Below are 25,682 nucleotides of genomic sequence, written 5' to 3'. Positions count from 1 at the left end.
AGCTAATCCGATATACAGTCAGACAAGCATTATGGCCGATGACTCGTTCTTCCTTTATGGGATGGGGGAACGGCCCGAGGCCTTAACGTTGGGTTCGTTGGTTCTAGAGAAGTATTGGCAGCCAATGAGTGCTCGGCATTACACTCACGAGTTATTAAGGTATTATTTGGTAGATTTGGCTTTGACTGCTATTGTCAGCCCCGAGCAGCCGATTGGAATCTGACAGTTTTCCCAGCGATGACGCTCTACGTGAACATGCTTACATTACCGAGATCACCAACGCCGTCTTCCACGGCTCTTCCCGTCTTACGCCTGGTATCGGCCTCGAAGCTGGCGATATCGTGAACCTTCATCTCGCTTATAACAAGGACCTTGAACGAATCGTTACAGCCGAGAGGGGTACTCGAGTCCTACTCAAAGAGCACGTGCCACTTCGATCCTTCTCGGTTTCAACTCCATGTGACTAACAGATTCCAGTCCGGAAACCTTTCTCATCAATCATGTCTTGAGCAATCAAACGGCCCAGCAAAAACTCAAAATTTGGCTGTCGGCCGCCTACAGCGACTTTGTTATGAAATTCAAATTCGCCCGGAGGCCAAAAGTTTGGATGTTGTCCGGTTTGTATCTCCTAGAGGATACGCGCACCGTCGTATCGCGGGGCCAATCGTCCAAGATATCCGCAGGCGTTTCCTCCGCGATTATCGGTGCTGTCTCTGGTGTTCCGGTCGGCGGATCTGTGAGCTTGGGCGTTGGGTCGGAATGGGAAATGGCGATGCAGGTTGCCGAGCCGCATGTCTGGGCTGCTCAGTTTCGTTTGTTGGATGCAAAATTCATTAAAATTAGGAAAGGGGGGATGGGGGAGGTTAGCCTTCCGGCGTCGATGGGGCTTTATCGGGATATCATGTCTGTGAATACGGCTAGGGATGGGACGGGAAGGGGTGTGGAGTTGGGACTCGAGGACGGCCTTGAGCAGGAATTGGAGGGGGAGCTGCATGATGGGGACGTGGAAGAGAAGGATGAACAGGAGGGCCTGGAGATTGAGGAGTATGAGAAGCAGTTGGAGGCTGCGATTAAGCATTTTGAGAAAGCCCCGAAACACTTTTTGCAGTGAGCTTTGCGACTGGGAAGCATAATAGGAAGTGGTATTATTCGATCAAGTGATTATGGTATACTAGGGTATTCTTTTTCGTGTATTAATTATGTGCAGTGGTAGCAAGATGTCAGATCAAGCTATATCAGTATCTATTCAACGCCGATATCATGCCCGAGAGAGATGTATAACATCGAGCATATAACATTAAACAATAAGAATCATCGTATAAATGAACAGTAACGAAAAGGACAGGGCAATGGGGTATCAATCAAATCAAAGCATCGAAACCTAAAGTTGTTTTGCAGAAGCTTGCATCCGCCGCATAGCCTGACGGTGGAGCTCTGTCATGTTTCCCTTTTGCATCCCTTCGGCAATGGTATTGCCAATATGGGTTGCTGAGGCATCGCGCATCTGCTGCACAGATCCCCAGGTATTCCGGGGTCGGTCAGGGCTAGCAGGGCTAGTAGTTCCAAGAGGTGTGTATTTCATAGCCAGAGGATCACGTCGCTGTGAGAGATCCTCTCGTACAGATTGTCGCCATGCCGACATCATAGCTTCTGATCTGCCTGGATCAACAGGGGCAGCAGGAGATACAGGTGATCGAATCTGTTCAAGGCTTTGTGAGCTAGCCCCAGATGGTGATCGCATGGTTTGGCGCTGCAGCAAGGCGCGTCGTTTGGAAAGAGGGATATCGTCTTCAATGTGGGGTGAGGTCTCGGCAATTTCCTCTGCTTCGGGGATAATTGTTGGCGATACAATTCGGGTGGGCTCAGCCAGAGACTGGCGAGATTGGCTTCGGGGTCCCCATGGGTCGTAACGGAGAGATGTGGATGACATTCGATTTTTCATCATGTTTTCTCGCACAGCTAAAAGGGGTGCAGGCCCACTCCATCGAGGTGAGTCTGCTACCTCTTCGGAGGCGTTTGCAGTGGTGACAGTCAGATATGGAGTTGAAGCGCTATTACGCATCACAGGAATGTCATTGTGATCTTGCGGATTCGAAGAGCTCGAAGATACGTTTCGAGAGAGTGGGGGAGATCTTGCATTGGCAAGATTCTGCGTGTTTTCCCTTGTCTTGGGTTGAGAAATATCTGGAGATGCTAGCGATGTTTGAGATTGATAGTAAATCTGCTCTGGACTTGAAGAAGCCGGGCTCATGACAGCTGGTGGTAGCTGGGCAGTATGGGGGGTCTGTAGCAGGCCGTGAACGTCGACCGGAGCTGCTGTTTCTTCAGATGCAGCAGGATCTTCTTGCTCCTCACTCTCAAACTGAATAGGCTCACAATCCGGAGCATCTGCATTTGCAAGGTGCTTTGCCCATTCTCTGGTGCGGAATGAATTCACGACTCTTGAAGTCTGCTCGGGAATATTCTGCACAGTTGACACATCCAATTTAGGCTTCTTAGCTGGCTTTCGTTGTACGACCAATGGTTGAGCAAGAACAGTCTCATCAGGTCGCTTTGCAGTTTCCTTCTCTGCCTTCTCTTCATTTTGAGTTTCAGTGACCGACTTGCTTTCTGCGATAGTACCTTCAGCCTTAGTGTCCTCATTCTTCACCGAATCGGCCTGTCGTTCAGGTTTCGCCTCAGCTGGTGCTGAAAATTCAGGGCTCGGTTGCTGATCTTCAATAGCTTCTGACCTGCCGGTCTCGACTTCGGTGCCACTCTTGGCTTTAGTAGTTGCCGTTTGCTCGGGAGCTCCCGTTACATCGATCTCACGAGGAGCGTCATCCGTTGATATGGCTTGGTGTTGAGTTCCAATATCCGAAGCATTCGTATCATGAACAGCTGTTATGACGGAAGCGGCGCTAGCATCTAGGGCCTTGCTTTCACCAGGATTGGAGTTGTGTATAGTCTCATAAGCAACAGTATTGGGGCGGACTTCTTCACCAGGTTTATTTTCTGGCATCTCGTTGGCCGCAACGTCAATTTCCGCCAGACTTGGCTTATCAGAAGTAATGCTTTCAATATCATCGACCATTCCTGCGACGGAAGAAGATGCATCCGCATCTATCAAGGCCTCTTCTGACTGATTATATGGGAGTGGCTTCATGGTATGTCCGCTTCGCCATGACATCCGGTTGATTAAAGATCGGCTTGAGAAGCGTTTCGAGCGTGGTGTGCCAATTTCCGATCCCAGAACGGCACCATGCTCAGAGCTATTGTCGGGATCTATATTGGTCTCAATGCGCAGATCCTTTGGAGCAGGGGTTGTCGGTCTTAATTTTTCTTGATCTCCATGTTCACCTTGGTGCTGGGATGGCTCATGTCCGTCTGTCGTATGACCATCCGTTTCGTCGGCTCCAGTCTCCGCCACAACCTCTTCCACTGCCTCAAGGTGATTGCCACTGTCAGATACTCGTGCTGAGTGAGGATCTGGACTAGCCATCTCTGTCATTTCGATTGAGTTTCCCTTCTCACGGACTGAAGATCCATAAGCATCCGAGCTGCGTCGCGAGTCGTCGGCAACGGCCGTTTCAGACAGAGATGGCTCTTTGGCCCCCTCACTGCCATTGCCGTACATCTGTTCCCACTCCGCTCGCTCTCTTAGGTTCTTCTCTTTGAGTCGGCGACCATTTTCTGCTTCAGCCTCCTCCTTGGCTCTCTCGGCTTCCTGGCGAGCGCTCTCTTCTCTCGCGCGACGCTCTTTGATCACTTTCCACAATCTTAGCTGGAATATCACACCAAAAACGGTGACTATGATTATGATAGCCAGCTCAACGCGGATATTGCGTGTTATGGGATAGGTATAGGTGTTCAACGGGAACAAGTCGTCATTCAGCCCTAAATCGATAGTTAAACCTTTTTTTTTGCTTTTTTTTCTCCCGCTATGCATGATGCGCAACTTACCCCAGAGATAAAGCCAGAACTCCTTCAGCCCGGCTCGGCTGTAGCAATCGATACCGAGAACGAGCGCAGTTGCACCGCTAAAAGCAGTGCACAGCATCGACCCATACGAACGGGTATAGTGGCTGAATGAGAGACAGTAAAAGCCTCCAGTGAACGCAAGGATGAATCCCACTTTGGCTCCGTCGCCTGTGACCAGACCGCCAGCCTTCACGGTCAAGAACCACATGCCGATACAGAAACCACCAAGCAAACAACACAGACCTTCAGTGATTTCTTTGAAAACGAGAGACAGACCACCGAATATAGCCCCCGTGAAGAATATTGCGACTAGATATCCTCCTTGGACTCCATTGCTTACTGGAGGGTTCATCACATATTCAATTAGAACCTGGAAGACACTGTTAGATGATTCATTTGCGTGGGACAGATTCAGCTTACGGTAACACCAAGGGCGGCCAGCAGTCCCGTAGATAAAAAGATGGAAATTCTATCCAAGAATTAGTATCAATAGACGCGAGTATAGTAGTCGACCGATTTACCGTGGCTTTCGGATACCGACGAAAGTTAACACTGCGCCAGCTGCGAGAAGTATAAATCCTCCCACACCCAGCGCTGGGGTAATTGACGGCTGAATCGGCAATCCCCCGGTATACGTCTGTCCCGTTGAATTCGTGCTCGATTGGTCACTTGAGCCTGAAGTCGATGTAACTAGCGACGGAACAGATGTGGTAAGAATCGATTGACTCGTTTGGCTAGAGGGGGAATGTGATGTTGAGTGCGTTGTGGAGGTTATTGAAGTAGTTGTGGATGCTGTATCAGTAGTGGTCATGGCCGTGGTCGCAGTCGTTTGACTGGATGTATTATCGGACGCGGTCGTTGTCGCGTCTGTCTCATCTCTGGCGGCAAGAAGTGCAACATCTTGTGCCTCCTGATGCCTATAGTCTGCTGGAGCTGCGAATGTCTGCCTCCAGTGAAGGCAGAGGAGCAATAGTCCCAACAGGTACCACCGCATCTTGACTGGCGCGAGGCAATGGAACTGCAATTTATGGCCGTAGTTGACGCGCCTGATCCGGGGAAATGAGAGCTAGAGTCCACAGTTGGTTTTGGATTCGTCTTCGATCACTGGACCATGCACATGACTTGCATATAATACTCGCAAGATACCGTATAGGATGATCAATGGGGACAATGACAGACTAATAAAAGGCAACCCCGTCTATGAAAAAGAAATTCGGCGTCGAAGGCCTTAGGCGGATGCACAGTCAGATCGCAAGGATGGCTCCAGCCTCGAACGCCCCTACATATAACGCAAAGGCCGAAAAAAAAATTACATTAGAATTGAGAACGCGGGGCTTGAAATTGTACCATCTGAGTTTTTTAGGGGGTTAGACCTACCGACATACATTAGACACCACGCGAGTTGGATGGGTCAATCCTATAGCATCTCAGTGGTGCGTTATCAGGTATGACCCACCGATCGAGGACGATCGAACGAGACCCAGCAGGGTTCAGCTCCCTAACCGTGCATTGACTGGCTAGAATCCTTCCACGGGTTATAATTAGCGGCGTTTGTCTGAATATTCATTTAATTTCCCCCTTAACACCTCACTAGCGTCCTGGCTCTGCTCGTCGCCTTACAAGCCTTTTCCGATTCGGATCTGGCGGCCAGCCACTGACTAGGGCGGGACGGCGTTATAATCACCGCTAAGACGAACTAGTCAAGAGAAGAATCAAATGAAAAATGACGCTGATCAGCTTTCAGCAAAACCGGATTCCAAGATTTCCCCTGATCTGTCACATCCGCCATCATCCAGCCTCTTTCATAGCGTCGCTTCGTATGCGAGCCTCACCGTACTTCAATGTACGCCTCCAAAGTCTTTTTGTCGCTGCATCCGAAAAACCAAACAAAAGCTGGGCTCGATAGCTCGCCAGGAGTTCGGAGGTATCAACGCCATCCGCGAACTAGGGGTTTAGTCAAGTGGGGCTGGAGACCCGATCTGTCAACTATCGCCGTACATGTGTGGTCCCTTGTTCTGCGATGCACGCTCATTGGCCTATCACAACGTTATCCGGGGACCACTGCGCCGTACGTGCATTGTTCCTGGCCAAGTGGTTGGGCACGAAATTGACTTTCGGCGGGCCGGGTTTTTTCGTGTTTAGCAGGTAAGGAGACTCGGTACATCTGAGACAATGCCCGCTCTTCATTTAAGAGTTTGTGGCCGAGCACGTAACAATCCTGCATTGTTTAATTGGTGGGGCTTCGCGAGATGCAGCTTTTACATTAGCCAACACGGTCGCGTCGTGGTCTATGTGTTGTTCGGTAATTAGGTACGTACACGTGTTTACCTGCGCAGCGTTATAACTCCAGGCAGAGTTTGGGTGCACTCCGTGTGAAGTTCCAGGGGTCAGAGTCAATTATTGTGGATTCATTGAATTCCAATTTGGAATAGAAATTGAACCAAAAAAAAAAACAATTGTGCAAGAGTGGGCCTAGTCGATGTTCTTAGAGCTTTGCGCGACGGGAAATTGACTCCAATCCCTGCAAGCCTAAAACACCGAGTCACATTTCGTGCGCCAATGATCCTTTCTCACAATGCTTTGTGAGTGCATAGTCATCTCAGCGAAGACGTTTTCCATGGCCAGGTCTCCATTATTTGAGTTTGGACTGGGTTGCATGAGCTGCCATTCTCGGGATTCTGGAGTATCGAGGCAGCGAGATTTGGAAATTTGGACCTTGTCTGACTGGACTTAGTAAACCATAGCATGACCCAGTTCACCTAGCTTTCAATGGATGATCTTCTGCAGCGACCTTGATTGGTGAAACTTCCATCGTGACAGGCGGGTGAAAAGTAAGTACGATGTTATGATCTGGGAGAACTTTCTTGTCAAAGCATTCCCTCAGGATTCCCCTGGACGTTACAGCATCCCATCATCTCCACCTGTACATGTAGCGGGCAACATCCGAAATTGAGGTCCCTAAGAGCGGAAAAACATCTTCTAATGCATCTTCTCTTGGGTACGCTGACGTGTGCATTGGCTGCCCTTCTGGAGGGAGATGCATATCCGCTAGGCATAGCCGAGCTGGGATCGAGTATGGTTTGTACAAAATTTTGTTTTGGTTCATGGAATGGTTCATGAGAGTTGGCTGTCCCTAATCTCAAAGTGACGAATGGAAGAAAAAACAGACTAAAAGTTTGGAATGATCAAGTCTTGAGCAGGCTGTCAAACTCTCGGAAATTTTATCGTTTCTCCCAAAAATTTAATTGATCAAAGATGGAACGGGATATGGGGATGGTGAAGATCATAGATCAATCTAAATTGAGGATATGGAAAGCTAGAAAGAAAAGTTTAGCGAAGTATAAGTAAGGGAACTTATTTGTTTACTTTCAAGAAAAGCCAACCTAGATGCTTGAGAGGAATCCAGATATGAAAGTAAATTGTTGACGGCGTGTTAAATGATATACATTTGTGGCAACGTCACTTAGAGAGATTCAGTTGCAGCCCCGACAGGTTCGTCGACCAAAATGTGATACAGCATGTTTATAATGGAGTATGACGGAGTAGGAGTGGGGAACTAGACAATAGACAATGCTAACTTCAGATGTGACGCTTTGGTATAGAGAAGAATAAGATGTTTGAACAGAAAGCAAGAGGTCTAAACAGAAGTGAGAAGGTGGGCTAAGACGTAATCGAGGAGTAAGGACTTACTATGAGGTGAGTCAAGGAAAGAGTTCTATCCCTTATCCTATTCATCTAAGTAACCTTGGAACGCTTGGTATATTGTCCACCGCTAAGGCCTGGCTCGTAGGATCCTACAATAACTAGCAAGACTTGAATGTTCAGTGGTATGCGGATATATAAGTTGACTCTGTTCCAACAATGTTGAGCAGTGTGCTAGTTGGGAAGCCATCTGGGCAGTGGATACTTGAGGGAATTAGACTGGGAAAATACTTCAGGTAGGCATAGTTGCGGAGGATAGGTAGCCACCCCCAGCGAGATATATTGAAGTGCAGATCAACCTTGAAATAAGATGAGGCTCTGCTTCTAACCAATCTTATATATACATGTATTTCGTCTGGACGTAGTGTATGATGGGGGTGGTACTGCATCATTGGGTCGGAATAACCTTCATCTCTCAGGGTCGATCCCCTTAACGGTGTGTCAATGGTGCCCAACGGCTGCTATTTACTACTCGGATGATCCATTACGTCAAATATGGTTGTCGGAAAGTACACAGTATAATATTCTAAATGGGGGTGCTCTCCAAAAGAGGATAGCTTCGATGTCGATCTCGGCAGGATATAGCATGTACAAAAGTAAAACGTTCACCATGGCCGCAGCCCTTGGTAATTGAATCTTACATATAAAATAAGGCAAAGGAAATCAAACATATCCTTCAATTGAGGATTTGCGACATAAGTAAGTCAAAATTGAAGAGAGAGAGAGAGCGAGATAGGCACCAATGATGAAACATCACGTGCCGTCACTCCCCACATGTACAGGGGGGCTGTGGTCGACGATGCAATGAAGCTTGTCTAGACCAAACATTCAATTCTCTGTGGTATGCCAAGTCCTTTCTTCATACGCCTCCCACCAAAATTATTAACCTCAAAAATTTCATAGACCTTTTTACATCCCTTATCTCCGGCCCCGGGCAATAACTTGCCCGCCATGGATGACCTCAACGGGCTGAGCTGGACCTCCAACTCAAATGCCCCGGCCAACAAACCCCCTCCGATGTCCTCAGGGATAATGTTTCCTAATGTACGACAGACCAGCGCTTCCGGCAGGTCAACCCCCCTGTCCGCAGCATCAAATCATTCCAATTCGTCATCGAAACCCGCCCCCTCCACCGGAGACAGCTTCGCGAACTTGGTGTCGTTCGGTTCCTCCGCCGCAAACAAGAACCTCTCCCTATTGGAGCAGCAGAAGCGACTAGAAGCAGAGAAGGCAAAGAAGGAGGCTGAAAAGAGAAGCCATTTTGAGTCGCAATATGGGGGTCAGAACTCGCAGTTTTGGGATAGCCTCGAGCAAGGACGTACCCAGAGCCCTGCAGGTGTAAGCCTGTCACAACCCGTCGCGTCGCCCGCTGACGAGGACGACTTACTGGCTGCTTTCAATGCGAAAGCGCCGGTCGATGCTTCGACGAATTTCCCTGTGCCCAGCGCCTCTCCATCACCTCGAATCGGCACGAACACTCCACAAGGATCGAATGGTGGGGGTATTACGATGCAGGACAACACGAGTGGTATGGATGCCTTCGATGAGGATGATGATCCATTTGGTCTGCGCGAATTGAAAGCCAAGTCAGCCTCTCGTCCTGCGGTGCCAGCGCAAGATGACGACGATGATTTTCTTGGACTATTAGGAAAGCCAGTGTCGGAAATACCACGTCAACAGGTGACACGGGAAACAAGAGCATCCCCCAGCCATGACCGAGAGGAGAGTGATGCATCACCTATGCCATCAAACGAGGTGGACCGCGCAATTGCAGAGTTGGTTGATATGGGATTCCCAGCAGACAAGGCTCGCCAGGCCCTCAAAACAACCCCGTCGGGTACTGATGTACAAGCTGCAGTTGGTTGGCTTTTGACCACGGCGCACGCCGAGGCTCGACAGAAGTCGCAGGGACAATCCCCGGCCAACGGTCCTCGCAATGACCGGTCGGAACGAAGCCAGAGCCGTAATCGGGACGCACCATCCTGGATGAGCGAAGGAAGATCACAGACGCCCCAGTCACGTAATGACAGTCGGAGTCCCGCCGCCGGCGAGAGAGACCCGGCCCAAATGGCACAACAATTCGGCACTAACTTTTTGAAAACTGCAAACTCTTTGTGGAAAACAGGAAGCAAGAAATTCCAACAAGCTGTGAATGAATTCAACGCCGATAATGACCCCAGCCAACCCAAGTGGATGAGGGATGCGTCTGTTCCTCGTGAGGAGTCATTTCCTCAGCCACAACCTACCCGACGAAGTGATGGAACAGGTCAAACGCAAGGGCAAAACGCCCCAGGGTTTACCGATGAAGCGCTCCTGCTTGATTCAGGAGAATCGCGTCCTCGTAAACCGCCGCGGCCATCTCAACCCGCCCAAGGAGGTCGTGATATCCACGCCCAGCCATCTCCCCCGGCTGGTCAGCCTATGCAGCCACCCAATTTTCTTCAACGACCATCACGACCCAGTTCCCAAGAACCCAAATCTCGGCTTTCCCGGTTTGCTGCCGAAGAGCAATCTGCTCAAAACTATGTTAGCCCGGCGAGACGCAAGCGGCCCCAGCCACCGGCGCCAGCGGTGCCAGAGCCTGATGTTGATCTTTTTAATTCTCCTGTACCGTCATCAAAACCAACACCCCAACCTAAAGCTGTACCCCCTGCACGGTCTGCATCTATTCCTGTACGACCTAAGGCCCCAACGCGCGCTGTTCCTCCTGTCTCCCCGGAGGCTCTGCAGTCTACTCACCGCCACCGTGAGAAAGCAGCAGAGGCATACAAGCGGGGCGACTATGCAGCTGCTCACCAAAGCTTCTCTACCGCTCTTGACATGCTCCCTGAGAAGCATCCAATCACCATCATGATTCGCAGCAACCGTGCAATGACGGCTCTGAAGACCGGTGAGCCCAAGACCGCGATCGACGACGCAGACATTATCTTGAATGTGATCGGTCCATCGAAGGGCGAAGAAGAAGTGATTGAACTAGGAAACGGAGAGCCTGCCAAGCCAATGAAAGATTTCTTTGGCAAAGCTTTGATGCGCAAGGCCGAGGCCCTGGAACAGCTTGAACGCTGGGCTGATGCCGCACAGGCGTGGAAGCTAGCGGTAGAGTCTGGCCACGGTGGAAGCACCAGCATACAGGGTCGAAATAGGTGCGAGAAAGCTGCTGGGATCAGCAAGCCGCCTTCGAAAGCGCCAGCCCCCGCCAAGAAAAGAGTACCACCGGCACCTAAGAAGGCCTCTGCGTTGTCTGACCTATCTGGTGGTTCGAGCTCTGGGCAGGACTCGGAAGCTGTTAGCCGTCTGCGCGAGGCTAATCAAGCTGCCGAGCGCGCTGATCAGGAAAAGTTTGCTCTCACAGATAGTGTCGAAGCAAGAATCACTGTCTGGAAGAGTGGGAAGCAGGACAATCTGCGTGCGCTTCTGGGCAGCTTGGATTCAGTGCTATGGTCCGAGGCTGGCTGGAAGAAGGTCGGCTTGTCAGAACTGGTCTTGCCGAACAAGGTGAAGATCCAATATATGAAGGGCATTGCCAAGGTGCACCCTGATAAGGTATGTTGCTCCAACTTTATAATCATTGAACGTCGAATGAAATGCTCACTTTTGTTCTCTAGATCTCTACCACCGCCACTACGGAGCAGCGCATGATTGCCGGCGCAGTATTTGGAACCTTGAATGAAGCTTGGGATAAGTTCAGGGTGGAGAACAATCTTTGAGTTTTATACTGCCTGTTGATGCTTTGTTTACTAGCATTGTGTTTCGTTGTCCGTTACATACCACCATCACCACCCGATTCCCCTCATATTTGCTTTGAAAATACTTAGAACATTTTCCATAACAGCATGCATTGGCTGCAAATGTGACCCATGAGACTATGATCGCAAAATCACATATATTACACTCCACTTCCATATCTGCTGTAGAAGAATGACGGTGAGGCTATATCAGAAACATGCTTATCATCACTTCACGTCGTATAATTTGTCTTGACAATTAGGTGGACCTTTGAATTCAAGGGAAAGTACAGAAATCTGATCATGTTCAAGACAACCCGCTTAATAGTACATGCATTATTTTGGTATAACCGTCCTCATCACGCCTCAGTCTTCTCTTCCGATGCTGGTTGTTCGGTCGCCTTCTTTTCCTCCTCCTCCTTAATCCGCTGTGCCTTGAATTCCTTCTTCATTTGCTTCCTGCTCTTCTCATTCGGCTTGTTTTGCGCTGCATCCACCTTAGATGAAGGCCACTGCTGGCGACACTTCTGCTCCTCCTCCTCTGACCAATCTCTGGGAAGGATGGCAAACACCAAGTATGAAGTGTGAGTCTTCAGCTCTGGCTCGGGGCGGTGCACCAGGCGACCCAACTTGTATGCTGGTCCTGTTGATTTCTCGACTAAGTACTTTGCCGGGGCCTTGAGATCCTCTTTCTGGGCTTCCGCATCTTCTGGATCGACAGTCTTGTCGGGTATGTTGAGGCGAATGCGCTTAGCCCGCTCCTCATCCGCCCAGAGCTTGTGAGCTGCCTCTTCCACAGTTGTGGGGTAAACGGTTGCTCCGCGCACGCCCTCGGCATCAAGTCCGACACGATCGCGCTTCACGTCAATGCGGTTGTGCTGCACCTCGACCATGGAGATATTCAACCAGGATAACTTGCGCATCATACGGATGGTGCGCTCCGCTTGCTCGAGACACGGCGAAAATGTGCAGATGAATGCGGTCGAAGAGGGGTCGAGTGGAGACTCAGCGCCAGAAGCTGGCTTGCGCACAAGATGGGGAAGTGCGAGCCATGGGGCTGGTAAGTCAAGGAAGATAGCATTGGCCTTGGGCGATTTCCCTGTCTTCGGATCTCCCAATAGGAATCCATCTTCGTAAACGTCGCGGTGGGTCACCTCGACCAGCCCGTCCAGTCCATGCTCCGTGATCTCCTCTCGTACCTTTCCAGCGCGCTGCTCGTGGAACTCGAAGCTGCACACCTTTCCGAGCCTCCGCTTCTTAGTCGTGGGTTGCTGCTCTTCGCTGGGATACCCATTGAACACGGCACGGACTGACGCGTGGGTGAATGAGCCACTACCAGCGCCAGCCTCGATGATTGTACTTCCTGGGCGCACGCGGAGCCGGTGCAGGATATAGCTGTAGTCGGGGGTATATACGACCTGTGTACGGTGGGGAAGAGAATATGTCCAGGATTCGGGCGTTGGGTACATCATGTGCAAGAAACCACTTGATGCGGTAACCGGTGTCTTGACGGGGGGAGCGTCGTCGTCGCCGGTGGTTGTCCCCGAAGCATCCAGCTCCTCGGCCTTGCGCTTGGCTGGGTTCTGAGGTTTGCGGCCGCGTGAACCGGTGTCGACTTTCGAAGCTGCAATTTGAGAGCCCCAGGGTTGGCCGAGCAAAGTGGTATGCGGGAATGACCCGAAGCGAGTATTGGCCACTTTTCCTTCCTTGTAACCTAGGTTCTCGTCATCGTGGGTGCGGAGGATTGTCGGGATAGTCTGGTCGCGACGGATATGGAGCATCGCAAGACTATCGGGCGCCGAGCAGGCGCCAGGAGTGAGAAATGGAGACGGCATGCTGATAAGGGAGCTCGAGTCAGCTCGAGGTACTCAGCGGCTGCAACACGAACAGTCCCTGTAGGCGTGAAGGGTATATCTTGAAGAGCTAAAGAAGCTTTGATTTACTTGGAGAAAAAGCAGATTGACATTTCCTATCTTGGTTGTTAGGGCTCAGGGCTTGCGGGACAACGTTGAGCATGGACCAATCACAGAGCATACCAACTGTTGCGATGACTCGATCTGCGTGTTTCCATGCTAAGTTGCCCCTCTTGTCTTGTCTTGGTCTGCCTTTTCTCATTCCTTTATGCCCCTCTTTCCCCGGTCCCCTCTCCTTCCCAAGCAGCAGTTTCGCTTCCTGTCTGTATCGATTTCTGGCGCGTCTAGATCCATGTCGTCTCGACAACAGCCGCCATGGCGGCAACCTGCCTCCCACCCCGAAGCGCAGCAACTCCCAGCTTTAAAAGTTTGGAACTCCTTGACTAAGTCTAAGACGCCCTTTGTTCCAATCGACCCTGCCGGCAAGAAGGTCTCCTGGTACGCGTGTGGACCGACCGTGTATGACGATTCGCATTTGGGGCACGCCCGGAACTATGTGACCACCGATATCATCCGGCGCATTATGCGCGACTACTTCAAGTTCGACGTTCACTTCGTGATGAACATTACAGATGTTGATGACAAGGTACGACCACCGGAGTTGGTGATTTGGACCCCAGGTTGCGCGCAATGACGACTTACATAGCCCCCACCTATAGATCATCCTGCGCGCGAGACAGCAACACCTCTTCAACGAATTCGTCGCAATCAACCCCACAGTCACACCGGAGGTGCTCGACACTGCCAAGAAGGCCTATTCTGCATACATTAAGAAGAATCTTCCTCTCTTGAGCCCCGACCTCACCCCCTCAGAATACCAAAATGCAGTGGAGAAGGCTTACGCAACGGTGCTGAGCGGTGGAGCTCTGGCTGGCAACGAGAAGGCGGGCGATGACGAAGCCAAGGTCAAAATGCACATCAAGACAGTGGCATCGGCTGCAAATGTTCTTGCGCAAGCAGAGGCCAGCAAGCCTGCCGATCCGGCGCTGTTTGCCGAGTCCTTCTACTCCAGTGCTCAGGATGTTCTCCTCCCCTACCTGGATGCTTTGAAGGGCGCATCAATTGACGCCAATGACCATGGAATCTTCACAAAGCTTACTCGCAAGTATGAGGATCGGTTTATGACAGACATGCGGGATCTTAACGTCCTCGACCCCGACGAGTTGACTCGTGTCACTGAATACGGCCCTGAGATCGCGGATTTCGTCGAGCGCATTGTGAAAAACAACTTTGGATATGTCACTGAGGATGGATCGGTGTATTTCGATATCAACGCTTTCGAAGGTGCCGGGCACAAATATGCCCGCCTTGAACCCTGGAGTCGCTCTGATAACAAGTTGGCCGCCGAGGGCGAGGGAGCTCTTACTAGCAAGACCACTGAGAAGCGCGGTGCTTCCGATTTTGCTCTCTGGAAATCTTCCAAGCCCGGAGAGCCAAGCTGGGACAGCTCTTGGGGTAAGGGTCGCCCTGGCTGGCACATTGAGTGCTCGGCCATGGCGTCTGCCCGACTTGGCAAGCAGATGGACATCCACTCGGGCGGTATCGATCTTGCTTTCCCCCACCACGATAATGAGTTGGCTCAGAGTGAGGCATACTTCCACAACCACGAACAGTGGGTCAACTACTTCTTGCACATGGGTCACTTGTCTATCCAAGGATCCAAGATGTCCAAGTCCTTGAAGAATTTCACCACCATTCGGGAAGCACTAGAGAGGGAGCAGTGGACATCAAGAAGTCTGCGCATTACATTCCTTCTTGGTGGTTGGAAGGATGGCGTGGAGATTACTGATGAGCTTGTCTCTGCTTGCAGCTCCTGGGAGGACAAGGTCAATAACTTCTTCATCAAGGTGAAGGACCCTGCCGCTCTCCAGGGCTCTGCCTCCCCTGATAACACTTTCGGTGCCGATCTTGAAGCGGCCAAGACTGCCGTAGACGGTTACCTTTGTGATTCTTTCAATACCGTGGGGGCTATGAACGCCATCTCAGAGCTCATCACCAAATACAACACTGCCGACAAGGCCACTATCAACCCTAATGATGTCAAGGCTGCCGCTCAATTCGTTACTCGATTGGTCAACATTTTTGGTCTCAATGGATCCGCTCCCGCCGACACCACAGAGATCGGTTGGTCGGGTATCGATATCCCCGAGGAGGCCAAGCCTTTCATCTTGCCCCTTTCTACCATGCGCGATACTCTCCGCCAAGCGGCCCGCTCAAAAGAGGGAATTTCCGCCCAGGTGATCGAACAGGCTACCAAGGAGTCTACATCCCAGGACGTTTCTGACACTGCCAAGCCTTACGCTGAGGTCCTTTCCAACTTCCGTGCCTCGGCCTCTGCTTTGCAGTCATCTGAGACTGCCGGAAAGGAGATTCTGGCTCTCTGTGATCGCGTCCGAGACATCGACCTCTTCGATCTCGGCCTCTACCTTGAGGACCGCGATAACCTCCCTGCTCTCATCCGCCCTGTGACCCGTGAAATGATCCAGGCTCGCGAGGAGAAGGCCGAGCGCGCCCGTCAAAAGGTCCAAGCCCAGAAGGCAAAGGAAGAAGAGGCTCTCAAGAAACTCGAGAAGGGCAAGCTCAGCCATCTGGAGATGTTCCGCACTAGCGAGTACAGCGCCTGGGATGACGACGGTCTTCCCACCCGTGACACCGCTGGAGAGGAGATCACCAAGAGTCGGGCAAAGAAGCTTCGCAAGGACTGGGAGCGCCAGAAGAAGGCCCACGAGGCCTGGTTGGCTAGTCAGGCCAAATAGATGCACCTACCTTCAGTGGAAGAAAAAAAACTCAAGCATTTTCATATTTCTATCTATGTTTCGGGGGTATTTTAGGTGGTTTTACATGTATGCATCGCAGGGCGTTTTCTGGACAAAATCATCTTGAGTGGAATATCTCAACTATCCTACGTATACAGTTACAACCATAGCACGAAGGCCCTATTAATATGCCGGCTATTTCTTATCTAGTCTCCTAACGTTTTTCAACACTCATCTCATTCCAGAGCTGTTATCATATAATAATGGACCTAAGCCACCTAGGCATGGTTTCCTGATCACTTCTGTACAATGTGCATATGCACAGGAAACTCATAATGCCTCTTGCACCGAGCCTGCAACAAAATTCTGGGTAAAGATTATAAAAGGTTTGAGCTCATACCCCACTCAATGAGGCTGCATGAGCCCAAGTTTCATATCCACGACATGGACGGAGTAACACGTGACTCGACGTCATCCACATTAGTCCCGCGGATTTCTCTAGCTTTTTCCTTTTCACGTCAATTGACTTGGTAAACGTGTGCAAGGGTGCGATTTTCGATTGAATCAACTTGCAAATTGTGATCGCCGTGCCCTGCAACTCCAGATATACCTCTGCAGCGTCCTTCGTTGCCCGGCAGAGATTGAAATCAGCATTCTACGCACGCGATGTTCCCCCCACAGTTGGGCAACCTAAACATTGAGGCACTGAGTGGCATTTGTGGGTAAGTTAAATTCATCACAATATCCGAATCAATTGTTCCATGGTTTGCGGTACTTCCAGTATGCGGATATCTGTACCACCTGCATTGATTTCACGTTGATCGACTTGATCTGTCACGACTCCACACCTGAAAAGTGCCTCCATACTTTACTGATATTTCCTAGCTCAATCTCTCTTGTCTGCTGGGTGGTAGTTTTCTCTCCACAGATCATTGAAAACTTCCGACGTGGCTCTGCAGATGGCCTCTCACTTCTTTTCCTCATAGTTTGGCTGGCTGGCGATGTCTTCAACATTCTTGGAGCTGTCATGCAGGGCGTCCTGCCAACTATGATTATCTTGGCAGTCTACTACACATTGGCAGATATTGTTCTGCTTGGGCAGTGCTTCTACTACCGAGGATTTAACCTCAAAGAAGAGTTCTCGCCTTCGCCCACCCCAGATGCTCCCGCTGGGGCCTCAGGCGAAAGTGCTGATTTCGGACCGGCACCAACCGAGCAATCAGCTCTGCTTCCAAAGTCCAACGGACATGCCCATATCCACGGCCCGCACACAACTAGCAATGGCGCTCAGCACCATGGGGAAGTACCGTCATTAGCTCAGGGACGTCGTCATTCTGCAACCTCATTTCGGGAAATCTTGCATTCCGTCGATGGAACCCATCTATCTCCCGCGACACCTCTCATTGATGCAAATGTGACTGCCGCTGCTCTTGCGCGTCGTCGTCAGCGTAGAATCTCTAGCATCCAAGCTTTCCTGTTCAATACCACTGCCATTGCCCTCGTCTGCACTGCAGGTGTCCTCGGCTGGTACTTCAGCCCCGCTTCGAAGAAGAGCTCAGAGCCCGAGCCTCTCACTATGGATACAATGGGTCAGGTCTTCGGGTATCTATGCGCGGCTTTGTACCTCGGCTCTCGGCTTCCACAGATTCTTTTGAACTTCCGGCGGAAATCTACCGATGGTGTCTCTTTCTTGTTCTTCCTGTTTGCTTGCATTGGCAATCTGACTTATGTGCTGTCTATTCTGGCATACTCTCCCGTTTGCCGGGGTGTGAAAAGCGTGGATATCACTTCCCACCACCATCAACCGAAATGCGCCCCGGGCGAGGCCACGGCTATTTATGGACGGTATATCCTGGTCAATCTGTCGTGGCTGATTGGCAGTTTTGGAACACTCTTGCTCGACGGAGCGATTTTCGTGCAGTTTTTCTTGTACCGCGATGCCAAAGATATTGATGAGCACGATGGGTAGATTACTGAATGTACATTTGTATATATGATTGATCAGACGAAATTAAAAGCTTCATTTATATTTATATAAGGACTCGCGAACATCCTAGCGTTCGTGATGTCAGATCGTGCCGTTCTCCAGGTGATACATCAAGTCTTCACGAATAAACCGTTTCATATCATCGAAGTTCTCTCCCAACCATTCAAGGTAACCGTATGCTCGAGTATGATCCCCCGCAAAGGCAGAAAGACCCGTCTTGCCTTCTGGTCCAAAGCGCATAAACTGACCACCTGTCGAGTAGGCCTCCCACGGCTGCTGACCATGAGCGAAAGCCGCCCAAAGGCGAGCAGCTTCCAATGAGACATCACGGGTGGCCTGAGGACAAGAGTCTAGCTCGTTCAGATGCATGAGAAGGGCACAGAGTCCATGATAAGACATTCCTTGCGTAGCACCAGGGAAAGGGGACGGTTCCTCCCAGTGGTACAAGAAGACATTATTCTTCCATGAGTCGGATTTGCGAGATGCCTCAGCAATGCCGATGTTGGGGTACTGGAACAAAACAGAGCCCAGAAGAAGGCGGAAGGCATCACGGAATGCCTCGGCAGACTGTCCTTGCGAAAAGCCAAAGTGATGACACAATTCTTTCGCCTTGTTATCAGGGAAGTTTCGTGAGATGGCCTCATGCAATTTCTCTTGAGTCAATCTTCTAAGCATACCATCGAAGATGAGTGCTTCGACATTAGTATCGCCAAGGATAATAGACTTGCAGCGAGCATTGGACACATTATCATCGAACGACCAGGTCTTGGGAATCAGTTTCCCATCACCAGCCGGTCCCATCACGGCCTGGCCTGCATATTTGAGAATGTCATTGACATCTAGACTGCGAAGGTGCTCTAGTCGAGCACTAGGAGTGGAGCCAACAGCGCCCGCCCGTTCACACAGGCCATTCCACTGCTCCTCAAATAGCTCTGAGCGAACTGGGAACAAGGTTGGGGCTGCACCGGACATCATGATCGCACGATCAAACAGCTCATGACCCGCGAGCAGATGAGCATGAATACTAGCGCTACCAGCACTAACACCAAAGACAGTGATGTTATTTGGGTCACCGCCGAAGTCGGCAATGTGTTGGTTAACCCACTCCAAGGCATTCCGCTGGTCAACGATACCGTAATTTCCGACCGGCTCTATGCTGCCATCGACTTCTGTCGCCAAATCTGTGGAAGCAGAAAAGCCGAGAGCGCCAAGTCGGTAGTTCATTTGAACTAAGATGACAGGGGTATTTGAATTCCGGGCGTGAGCCAAGAAGCTCTGAGGACGGTAACGGGCGACAGAGTTAGCGCCATAGGCGAAGCCTCCACTGCAGACGATTAGTGAGGATAATGTATAAGTGTGTGTTCACATACCCATGAATCCAAACCATGACAGGCAAAGACCCGGCTTTTCCGAGGGCTTCATTGGGAACAGCAATATTGAGGTTCAGACATTTGAACTCGTCGTCGCCTGGAGTGGGATCATTGGTTCCTCCTGTAACTAGAACCATGCCATTTCCCTGATTACAACGAGGACCGAACTGCGTCGCATTGTATGTCCCCTTCAATGAGTGTCGAGTCACACTGTGAGTCCAGCGCTTGGAGACATTTGCATATGGGATTCCGCGGAAAAGCGCAATATTACTGTCATTGTCGAGGGCACCGAGAACCTCGGCACCCAGTGAAGGGGCGTTGATACAGATTGTAGGAGTTTCGACCATTTTGATAACAATTGTCGAAAAGAGACAGAATCGTTAGGTGGACATGAGGGGCATCTTTATAACCGGCAAAACGTAAAACAATCACTCGGAATATCCTCGGAAGGATATTAGCTTAGCCCGAGCTAACAGAACTAAAACCTCAGCGTTCAGAGTCAAACGAGTCAAAAGACTACTCAACTCACATGAACTTGTCTGGATGAAGCTTAGAGCCAAGCCACACGGTAGTTAAGCGAAGCTAGGGAGATTCGTCGGCAATGCAGTCCTAGTGTCTGGGCATTTCCCCGCAGGATCAATACTTCCCCGGTTCAAAGGTCGGTGCTTCCCCACAACTGATCGCTTATCCGGGGAAGTTGTGGAGACGAAAGGACGTGGTCAGAAATTTGGAAAATGTGCTATAAAATCCCCCACATTCGGGGGTTGGGAAAGGGCACTTTTCTTTCAAATTATCTTTCATCATGAAGGCAGATGGCAGGGACGCTCCTTCCGTTGATCAGCTCGAGAATGCTCAGCCTGCTCCTATAATTATACCGGCAGAAGTCGTGGACAAAATTCATAATGGTGATGATGCACTGCAATTCCTTCAGCAGGGTCATGAACCCTACTCAAAGGAGGAAGAGAGACGCGTTCTACGCAAGGTTGACATTCGAATGCTCACTCTGATGCTCATTGTTAACGGATTTCAATTCGTGGATAAGAATGCGAGTTATCTTTGTCTCCCCACCCTTGGGTCCTATAGCTAATAAGAAACAACACAGACCATGTCATATGCTGGAACCTATGGTTTGACCACCGAAGCTCATTTGGTGGGACAGCAATACAGCTTGCTCACCACAATCTTCTATATTGGATATTTGGCTGCCCAATGGCCGGCCAACTGGCTGATGCAGAGACTACCAATTGCGAAGGTTTTGACCGTCACATTTGTGCTTTGGGGTACGTAGCAGTATGTCAAGCATCGCATAGCTAGTCACTAACGTTTGTTACTTTATTCTAGGTGCTACTTTGACAGCCACGGGAGCATGTACAACATTTCGCTCCCTAGCAGCCCTCCGACTTCTCCTCGGCATATTTGAGTCGGCCCTGAATCCTGGCTTTGTCCTAATCACATCCTCTTGGTGGAAGCGTGAGGAACAGCCCTTCCGTGTTGGATTATGGTACAGTGCCAATGGCTTCATCGGGGCGCCTTCAGGCGCAATTTTCTATGCCATTGCACATCTCCATGTGAGTCATACTAATAACCGTACCTACCTCAAGTCTCGCTAATCATATATCCAACAGGCGCGTAACCTCTTTGCGTATCAATGGATGTTCATAATCTTCGGAGCTGTGACATTCTGCTTTGGCATCTCCCTCTGGTGGTTCCTACCCGACTCCCCAATGACAGCGCGCTTCCTGACGGAGCGGGAACGATTCATTGTAGTGGACCGTCTTAAGAGCAACAAGACTGGTGTGAAAAACAGCAATGTAAAGACGGCGCAGTTCAAAGAGACCTTATTCGATATCCGTATCTGGATGCTCATCATTGCAATCTTCTGCCACAACATGACCAACAGTCTTCAGACCACGTTCATGGGAATCATCATTAAAGGCTTCGGATACAGTACCTATGAGGCTGTGCTGTTGAACATTCCTCCTGGTATTATTATGGCCGTCAGCATGGTTATCGTCAGTTCATTCCTATCCACAAGATGGGGCAAGGATAAGAGAATCTTCTGCATTATTCTCTGCTACATGCCTGGTATCATCTCCTCGGTCATTCTCTACGTCAGTCCAATTAAGGATTCGACAAAGCACTTGCATCTCTTTGCTATCTTCATTGTGCCCATTGTCGCCGTTGCATCGGGTATCATGTACTCGCTGCTTGCGAGTAACGTGGCTGGTTATTCGAAGAAGGTTCTGGCTGGTGCCATGTTCTTCTCTTCTAACTGTATTGCCAATATTATCTCACCACAGACGTTTATCACTGCCGAGGCGCCCAAATATACCACTGGAATAGTCACTTCACTGTGCATGTTCGCAATAAATATTGTGCTTTTCTCCATTCTATACCTCATCTACACTCGTGAAAATAAAAAGCGAGAATCTCAAGATGAGGGCGAGATGACTGAAGAGATGGAGCTGGCCAATGCTTTTGCGGATTTGACGGACCGACAGAACATCTCGTTCAGGTATACTCTTTAGCGAGTTTAAAACTGATGAATGAAGCAACGCATGTTCGGATCCTATGTTCAGCTACATTATAATAGTTCATATGTAAGAATTGGAAATACACTTTTATATATTTAATAAATGTTGCCACATACTCAAGTCATTCAAGATCAGCCAAGAAGCAAACAACAGCGGACGCAAAAGCCTTAGCATCGTCCTGACGATCCACCAAATCAGGTCCAACCTGCTCCAGAAACAGCGCCAACTTCGACTCCTTCCACCCCATCACCGGAGCAGCCTCAATGCACATCTTCGTCAATCCAAATGCATCCATCTCATAATGTCCCTGGACAGAAAGAACTCGCCCAGGGTTGTAAAGTCCCTGAATGGGGCAAATAGGTGTACTTCCAATATTAATCCACGGCGCCGGAAGAGACACAGGCGGTGACTCGCTCAGCGAAACAGCAACACCCTTCTCAACAGCCATGACACGATCGCCATGGAACATCTGAATCCGCAACTGACCCTCGGGCAAGTGACCAAGCGCAGTCGGGAACGAGCGCACGAAATTCTCGTTCAACTGGACAGTATAGATACCAACTTCCCTTCCGAGAGGGCACTTCTCAACATACACATCGCGAACCGAGTCATCCGGCACACGGACAAGAGCATGAGAAATAAGCTGGTGGCCGAAACAGGTACCCATAATGCGTACTTCGGGGTAGTCGTCGTAGACCTTTTTGACGAATTTCTCCAGAACCTGCATCCAGGGTGAATGGGCCATTTCATACACGCCAGGTGAGCCGCCCGTGATCAAAATCGCGTCGACAGGGTTGAGGACGGGCCATTGTTGCTGGCTTTGGGCGGGACTTCCGCGCAACCATTCAAATTCAGGATAATGGCCTCCGCGGATATCGAATGCCGTAACGGTGATGTTGATGGGGTTTGTGTTGTCCGGGTGTGTTTTATTAAGGTGGGCTGCTGTTTCGCGTAGGATGTCGCGGAAGTGGGCGCTGCAGAGGCCTCTTGCTTCGTATAGAGGACGAGCCGGGATGTCGACGTCCAAGACAGCGATGTGGATGTTGCGGACCATGGCTGCTTGCGATGGTAATTTCTGATTTGAATATGTGTGTTTGTGCTTTTGATGAATTTTTCTCTAACTGTGTTGTTGGTTTACTTGACTACTTCCTGCCACTGGAGGACGAGCTCGAAATAAGACAGCAAGCGACCCCAAGACGCCATCGGGAATGTTGGCCAAAAAAGTTAGACTGTATATTGCCTTTGAATAACTCATGTGTAATAAAAACATCGCCGCGTAAGAGATGGTGCCAAGTTTACTCCAACGGACTCCAATTTGATCGGGAGAATTAGGTAAAAGTTAGGTTTCGCGGAGCATGAGCTTAATTTTAAGCCCCACTCCCGGTGAGAACCTTGGTTTACACGGCTACATTCTGACCCAGCTCAAGAGTTTTATTGGAGATTTCGTCTTTGATGATGCGGGTGGTCTTGTTACTGCATGCAACTATGGAGCATTTGACGTTTAGTATTCAGGAAACCCCCGCTCTGTAGAACCTTAGTGAGTGATCGTCGACCTAACATTCTCCTTTATATGGACGGTAATTTTCTTTGCAGCCAATCAATATGACCGCGATTTCGGATGTCAATGCTAAATTTTAGTCTATATCCACAGTGAACCACCTCGGATAAATAAGCCTTAGGAATAAATCGGAACCAAGAAAGTAGCTCCGGAAGTAGAGCTTCCAATATCCGTGGCAATGTTAGTCATGAATACATTCAGCTTCACCAGTTGAGGGACCATCAGAGCCTTTAAAGTTTAGAAGGATGGTATTATCAAATAGTATTGAATATCTATGCTTCTTTGGCATGTCCATATTACACATAATTATGCACTCGGCGTTAGGTGAACTTTATTACTGATGAGAAACAAGGTAAGCCTTGGGTGCTTTTTTTTTGATTCGGTTCTTCATCCATTTCAAGTTATTCGTAAACTCCATTAAGATATTTAGCAATGCACCGTTCGCTTAATGCGATAGAAAACAAAACAACAACAAACAAACAAAAGATAGGTAGAAATCAGTCAAGCAAGCGTGAACCATGTTCCTTTACCTAGGAGGGTGGGTGGGGTTCCATCGTCTTGGTTCCGACCTCGCTCCAATTTGTGCTCAGCGAAGTGCCCTTACTCTCGATGTAGCTCTTCATCATAGCACGTTGAGTGTCAGGGTCAGCACCGGCATAAAGCTTCTTGAAGAATCCGTCCACGGCATCACCACCAAAGTCCGAGTCTACGGATTCAGCGTCGGAATCGTCCCCATCGTCCTTGGACTTGGTGTTCTTGGACTTTTTGGCCGTAAGGGTAGACGCAACTTTGTCCCAGTCCTTCGCGCCATGGCGGGATGAGGTCGGGTATGCAGGCCCGGCGGTAGCGGAGGCCGGTGCAGCTGGCGCGGACGGTCGGTCTGCGAGCTTCGTGGTACCGGCGGACGCCTCAAGAGCATTCCACTTCTGGCCCGGTGTCTGCTTCTGCAAGACGATTTCAATTTTCGTGCCCATGACGGTGACCTTGGAGGTCGAGGCATTGATGGGAGCATAGAGGGGGTCAAGGGTGAAATCATATTCGGAACCAGATGGTAGAGGGAACTGAAGAGATATCTGCAACGTAATGATTAGCTCCTCTGGTCCACCATTTGTACAAAGATGAAATCAACTTACCGAGTCGTCCTTCAGCTCCGTTTCAACTTTGTCCTTTGGGACATTCTTCACATACAGTGTCACAACAACTGAATCCTGAGATTGGTACCATTCATGACGGACCTTCTCCGGAACAGCTGCAGCGGAAACATTGCTAGCAGGCTTTTGCTCAGCGGCGTCCACATTTGACTCCGCAGACGGAGCCGCAGCCCTGGAAGTAGGTTGGGCAGCTGGTGAATCCTCAGCGCCTGACTTTCCAGACTTGAGTCTCTCCCATTCAGCCTTCAACTCCTTCTCAGTAGGCACACGGACATCGGTAGGGTACTCGGAAACAGTAACGATGGTTTTCTCGTCACCTTCAAGCTCACTCAGCTTCCGACGGACCTTCGCCATCCAGATCGGCAACTCTGCACTGTATCCGTCCTTTTTCGTCCACCCGCCAGCCAAGGCGTTCTTGAATCCCTCAGACTTGTCAACAGGTTGGCTCGGTCCACCTGCCTTGACCTCAATCTTCTCAAAAATATAATGGGCATCGCCATATCGCTCTAGCTGGAATAGGACGATACCGCGCCGCATCTGGGCGGAAAGGATAAGCTCTCGCTTGCCACGCTCGCGGGCAAGGTAAACTGCAATTTCGGCATCGCGTAGCGCAGCAGTCCGGTTCGGACCACCATCGGCAGGCTTCAGGCGTGAATAGGCAGTTGAGCGGTTTATATAGTATGCTGGGGCGCGGGGCAACTCGCATAGGGCACGGGTGAAGTGTTGAATGGCGAGGGGGGCGTTTGACTCGGCAAGAGCCTTCTCGCCCTGCGATGCGGAGTTCATGCTGACGACAGTGTAATGTTGACCGGTAGGGTAGCTTCCGGAGAAGAGAAAGAGGTGGTGGACGGAGTTGATTGTGGTGGGCAGAGAGGGCGTGTTATGCTTGGTGAAAGCCGGTGCTGCTCGCAGGTGTCAAAGCAACAAAAAATCTCGTCGCGTTTTTGGGCGTAGGGCAATCAAATTACTTGGGAAGATCAGATGTATGGTAAACCTGTGCCCAAAATAATCGGAGATGCGAGCGAT

General features: G+C 50.1%; 10 protein-coding genes across 10 annotated transcripts; 5 read left to right on the top strand and 5 right to left on the bottom strand.

Annotated features, from left to right (window-relative positions):
• Positions 1–31: 31 nt before the first annotated feature.
• N7484_003505 (uncharacterized protein) lies at positions 32–1,111 on the top strand (the record flags this gene model as incomplete). The annotated part of the gene is made up of 3 exons (XM_057113925.1): positions 32–159; positions 236–421; positions 478–1,111. The coding sequence occupies 3 exons, from the start codon at positions 32–34 to the stop codon at positions 1,109–1,111; spliced, it is 948 nt and encodes a 315-aa protein (XP_056974065.1).
• A 270-nt stretch (positions 1,112–1,381) lies between these two features.
• Positions 1,382–4,954, bottom strand: N7484_003504 (uncharacterized protein; the record flags this gene model as incomplete). Its single annotated transcript, XM_057113924.1, has 4 exons — positions 1,382–3,876; positions 3,943–4,330; positions 4,381–4,429; positions 4,482–4,954. 4 exons carry the CDS (start codon positions 4,952–4,954, stop codon positions 1,382–1,384), a joined length of 3,405 nt encoding a protein of 1,134 aa, XP_056974064.1.
• A 3,659-nt stretch (positions 4,955–8,613) lies between these two features.
• On the top strand, positions 8,614–11,369 carry N7484_003503 (UBA/TS-N domain protein; the record flags this gene model as incomplete). Its single annotated transcript, XM_057113923.1, has 2 exons — positions 8,614–11,205; positions 11,268–11,369. 2 exons carry the CDS (start codon positions 8,614–8,616, stop codon positions 11,367–11,369), a joined length of 2,694 nt encoding a protein of 897 aa, XP_056974063.1.
• Positions 11,370–11,746: 377 nt separating this feature from the next.
• On the bottom strand, positions 11,747–13,222 carry trm61 (tRNA 1-methyladenosine methyltransferase subunit GCD14; the record flags this gene model as incomplete). The annotated part of the gene is made up of 1 exon (XM_057113922.1): positions 11,747–13,222. The coding sequence occupies one exon, from the start codon at positions 13,220–13,222 to the stop codon at positions 11,747–11,749; it is 1,476 nt and encodes a 491-aa protein (XP_056974062.1).
• A 286-nt stretch (positions 13,223–13,508) lies between these two features.
• Positions 13,509–16,056, top strand: N7484_003501 (cysteine--tRNA ligase; the record flags this gene model as incomplete). Its single annotated transcript, XM_057113921.1, has 2 exons — positions 13,509–13,886; positions 13,960–16,056. The coding sequence occupies 2 exons, from the start codon at positions 13,509–13,511 to the stop codon at positions 16,054–16,056; spliced, it is 2,475 nt and encodes an 824-aa protein (XP_056974061.1).
• A 666-nt stretch (positions 16,057–16,722) lies between these two features.
• On the top strand, positions 16,723–18,025 carry N7484_003500 (PQ-loop repeat-containing protein; the record flags this gene model as incomplete). The annotated part of the gene is made up of 2 exons (XM_057113920.1): positions 16,723–16,778; positions 16,942–18,025. The coding sequence occupies 2 exons, from the start codon at positions 16,723–16,725 to the stop codon at positions 18,023–18,025; spliced, it is 1,140 nt and encodes a 379-aa protein (XP_056974060.1).
• Positions 18,026–18,124: 99 nt separating this feature from the next.
• On the bottom strand, positions 18,125–19,760 carry N7484_003499 (uncharacterized protein; the record flags this gene model as incomplete). The annotated part of the gene is made up of 2 exons (XM_057113919.1): positions 18,125–19,367; positions 19,414–19,760. 2 exons carry the CDS (start codon positions 19,758–19,760, stop codon positions 18,125–18,127), a joined length of 1,590 nt encoding a protein of 529 aa, XP_056974059.1.
• Positions 19,761–20,215: 455 nt separating this feature from the next.
• On the top strand, positions 20,216–21,941 carry N7484_003498 (uncharacterized protein; the record flags this gene model as incomplete). The annotated part of the gene is made up of 4 exons (XM_057113918.1): positions 20,216–20,446; positions 20,516–20,693; positions 20,755–20,981; positions 21,039–21,941. 4 exons carry the CDS (start codon positions 20,216–20,218, stop codon positions 21,939–21,941), a joined length of 1,539 nt encoding a protein of 512 aa, XP_056974058.1.
• Positions 21,942–22,068: 127 nt separating this feature from the next.
• On the bottom strand, positions 22,069–23,001 carry N7484_003497 (type 1 glutamine amidotransferase; the record flags this gene model as incomplete). Its single annotated transcript, XM_057113917.1, has 1 exon — positions 22,069–23,001. The coding sequence occupies one exon, from the start codon at positions 22,999–23,001 to the stop codon at positions 22,069–22,071; it is 933 nt and encodes a 310-aa protein (XP_056974057.1).
• A 1,034-nt stretch (positions 23,002–24,035) lies between these two features.
• Positions 24,036–25,442, bottom strand: N7484_003496 (co-chaperone SGT1; the record flags this gene model as incomplete). The annotated part of the gene is made up of 2 exons (XM_057113916.1): positions 24,036–24,578; positions 24,639–25,442. 2 exons carry the CDS (start codon positions 25,440–25,442, stop codon positions 24,036–24,038), a joined length of 1,347 nt encoding a protein of 448 aa, XP_056974056.1.
• Between the last annotated feature and the right edge of the window lie 240 nt (positions 25,443–25,682).

Source organism: Penicillium longicatenatum (assembly GCF_028827895.1).
Source record: "Penicillium longicatenatum strain IBT 33135 chromosome Unknown contig_2_segment0_segment0, whole genome shotgun sequence".
Lineage (NCBI taxonomy): Eukaryota > Fungi > Ascomycota > Eurotiomycetes > Eurotiales > Aspergillaceae > Penicillium > Penicillium longicatenatum.
The sequence above is the reverse complement of the archived record's forward strand: the minus strand, read 5'-3'. Positions and strand labels throughout refer to the sequence as shown.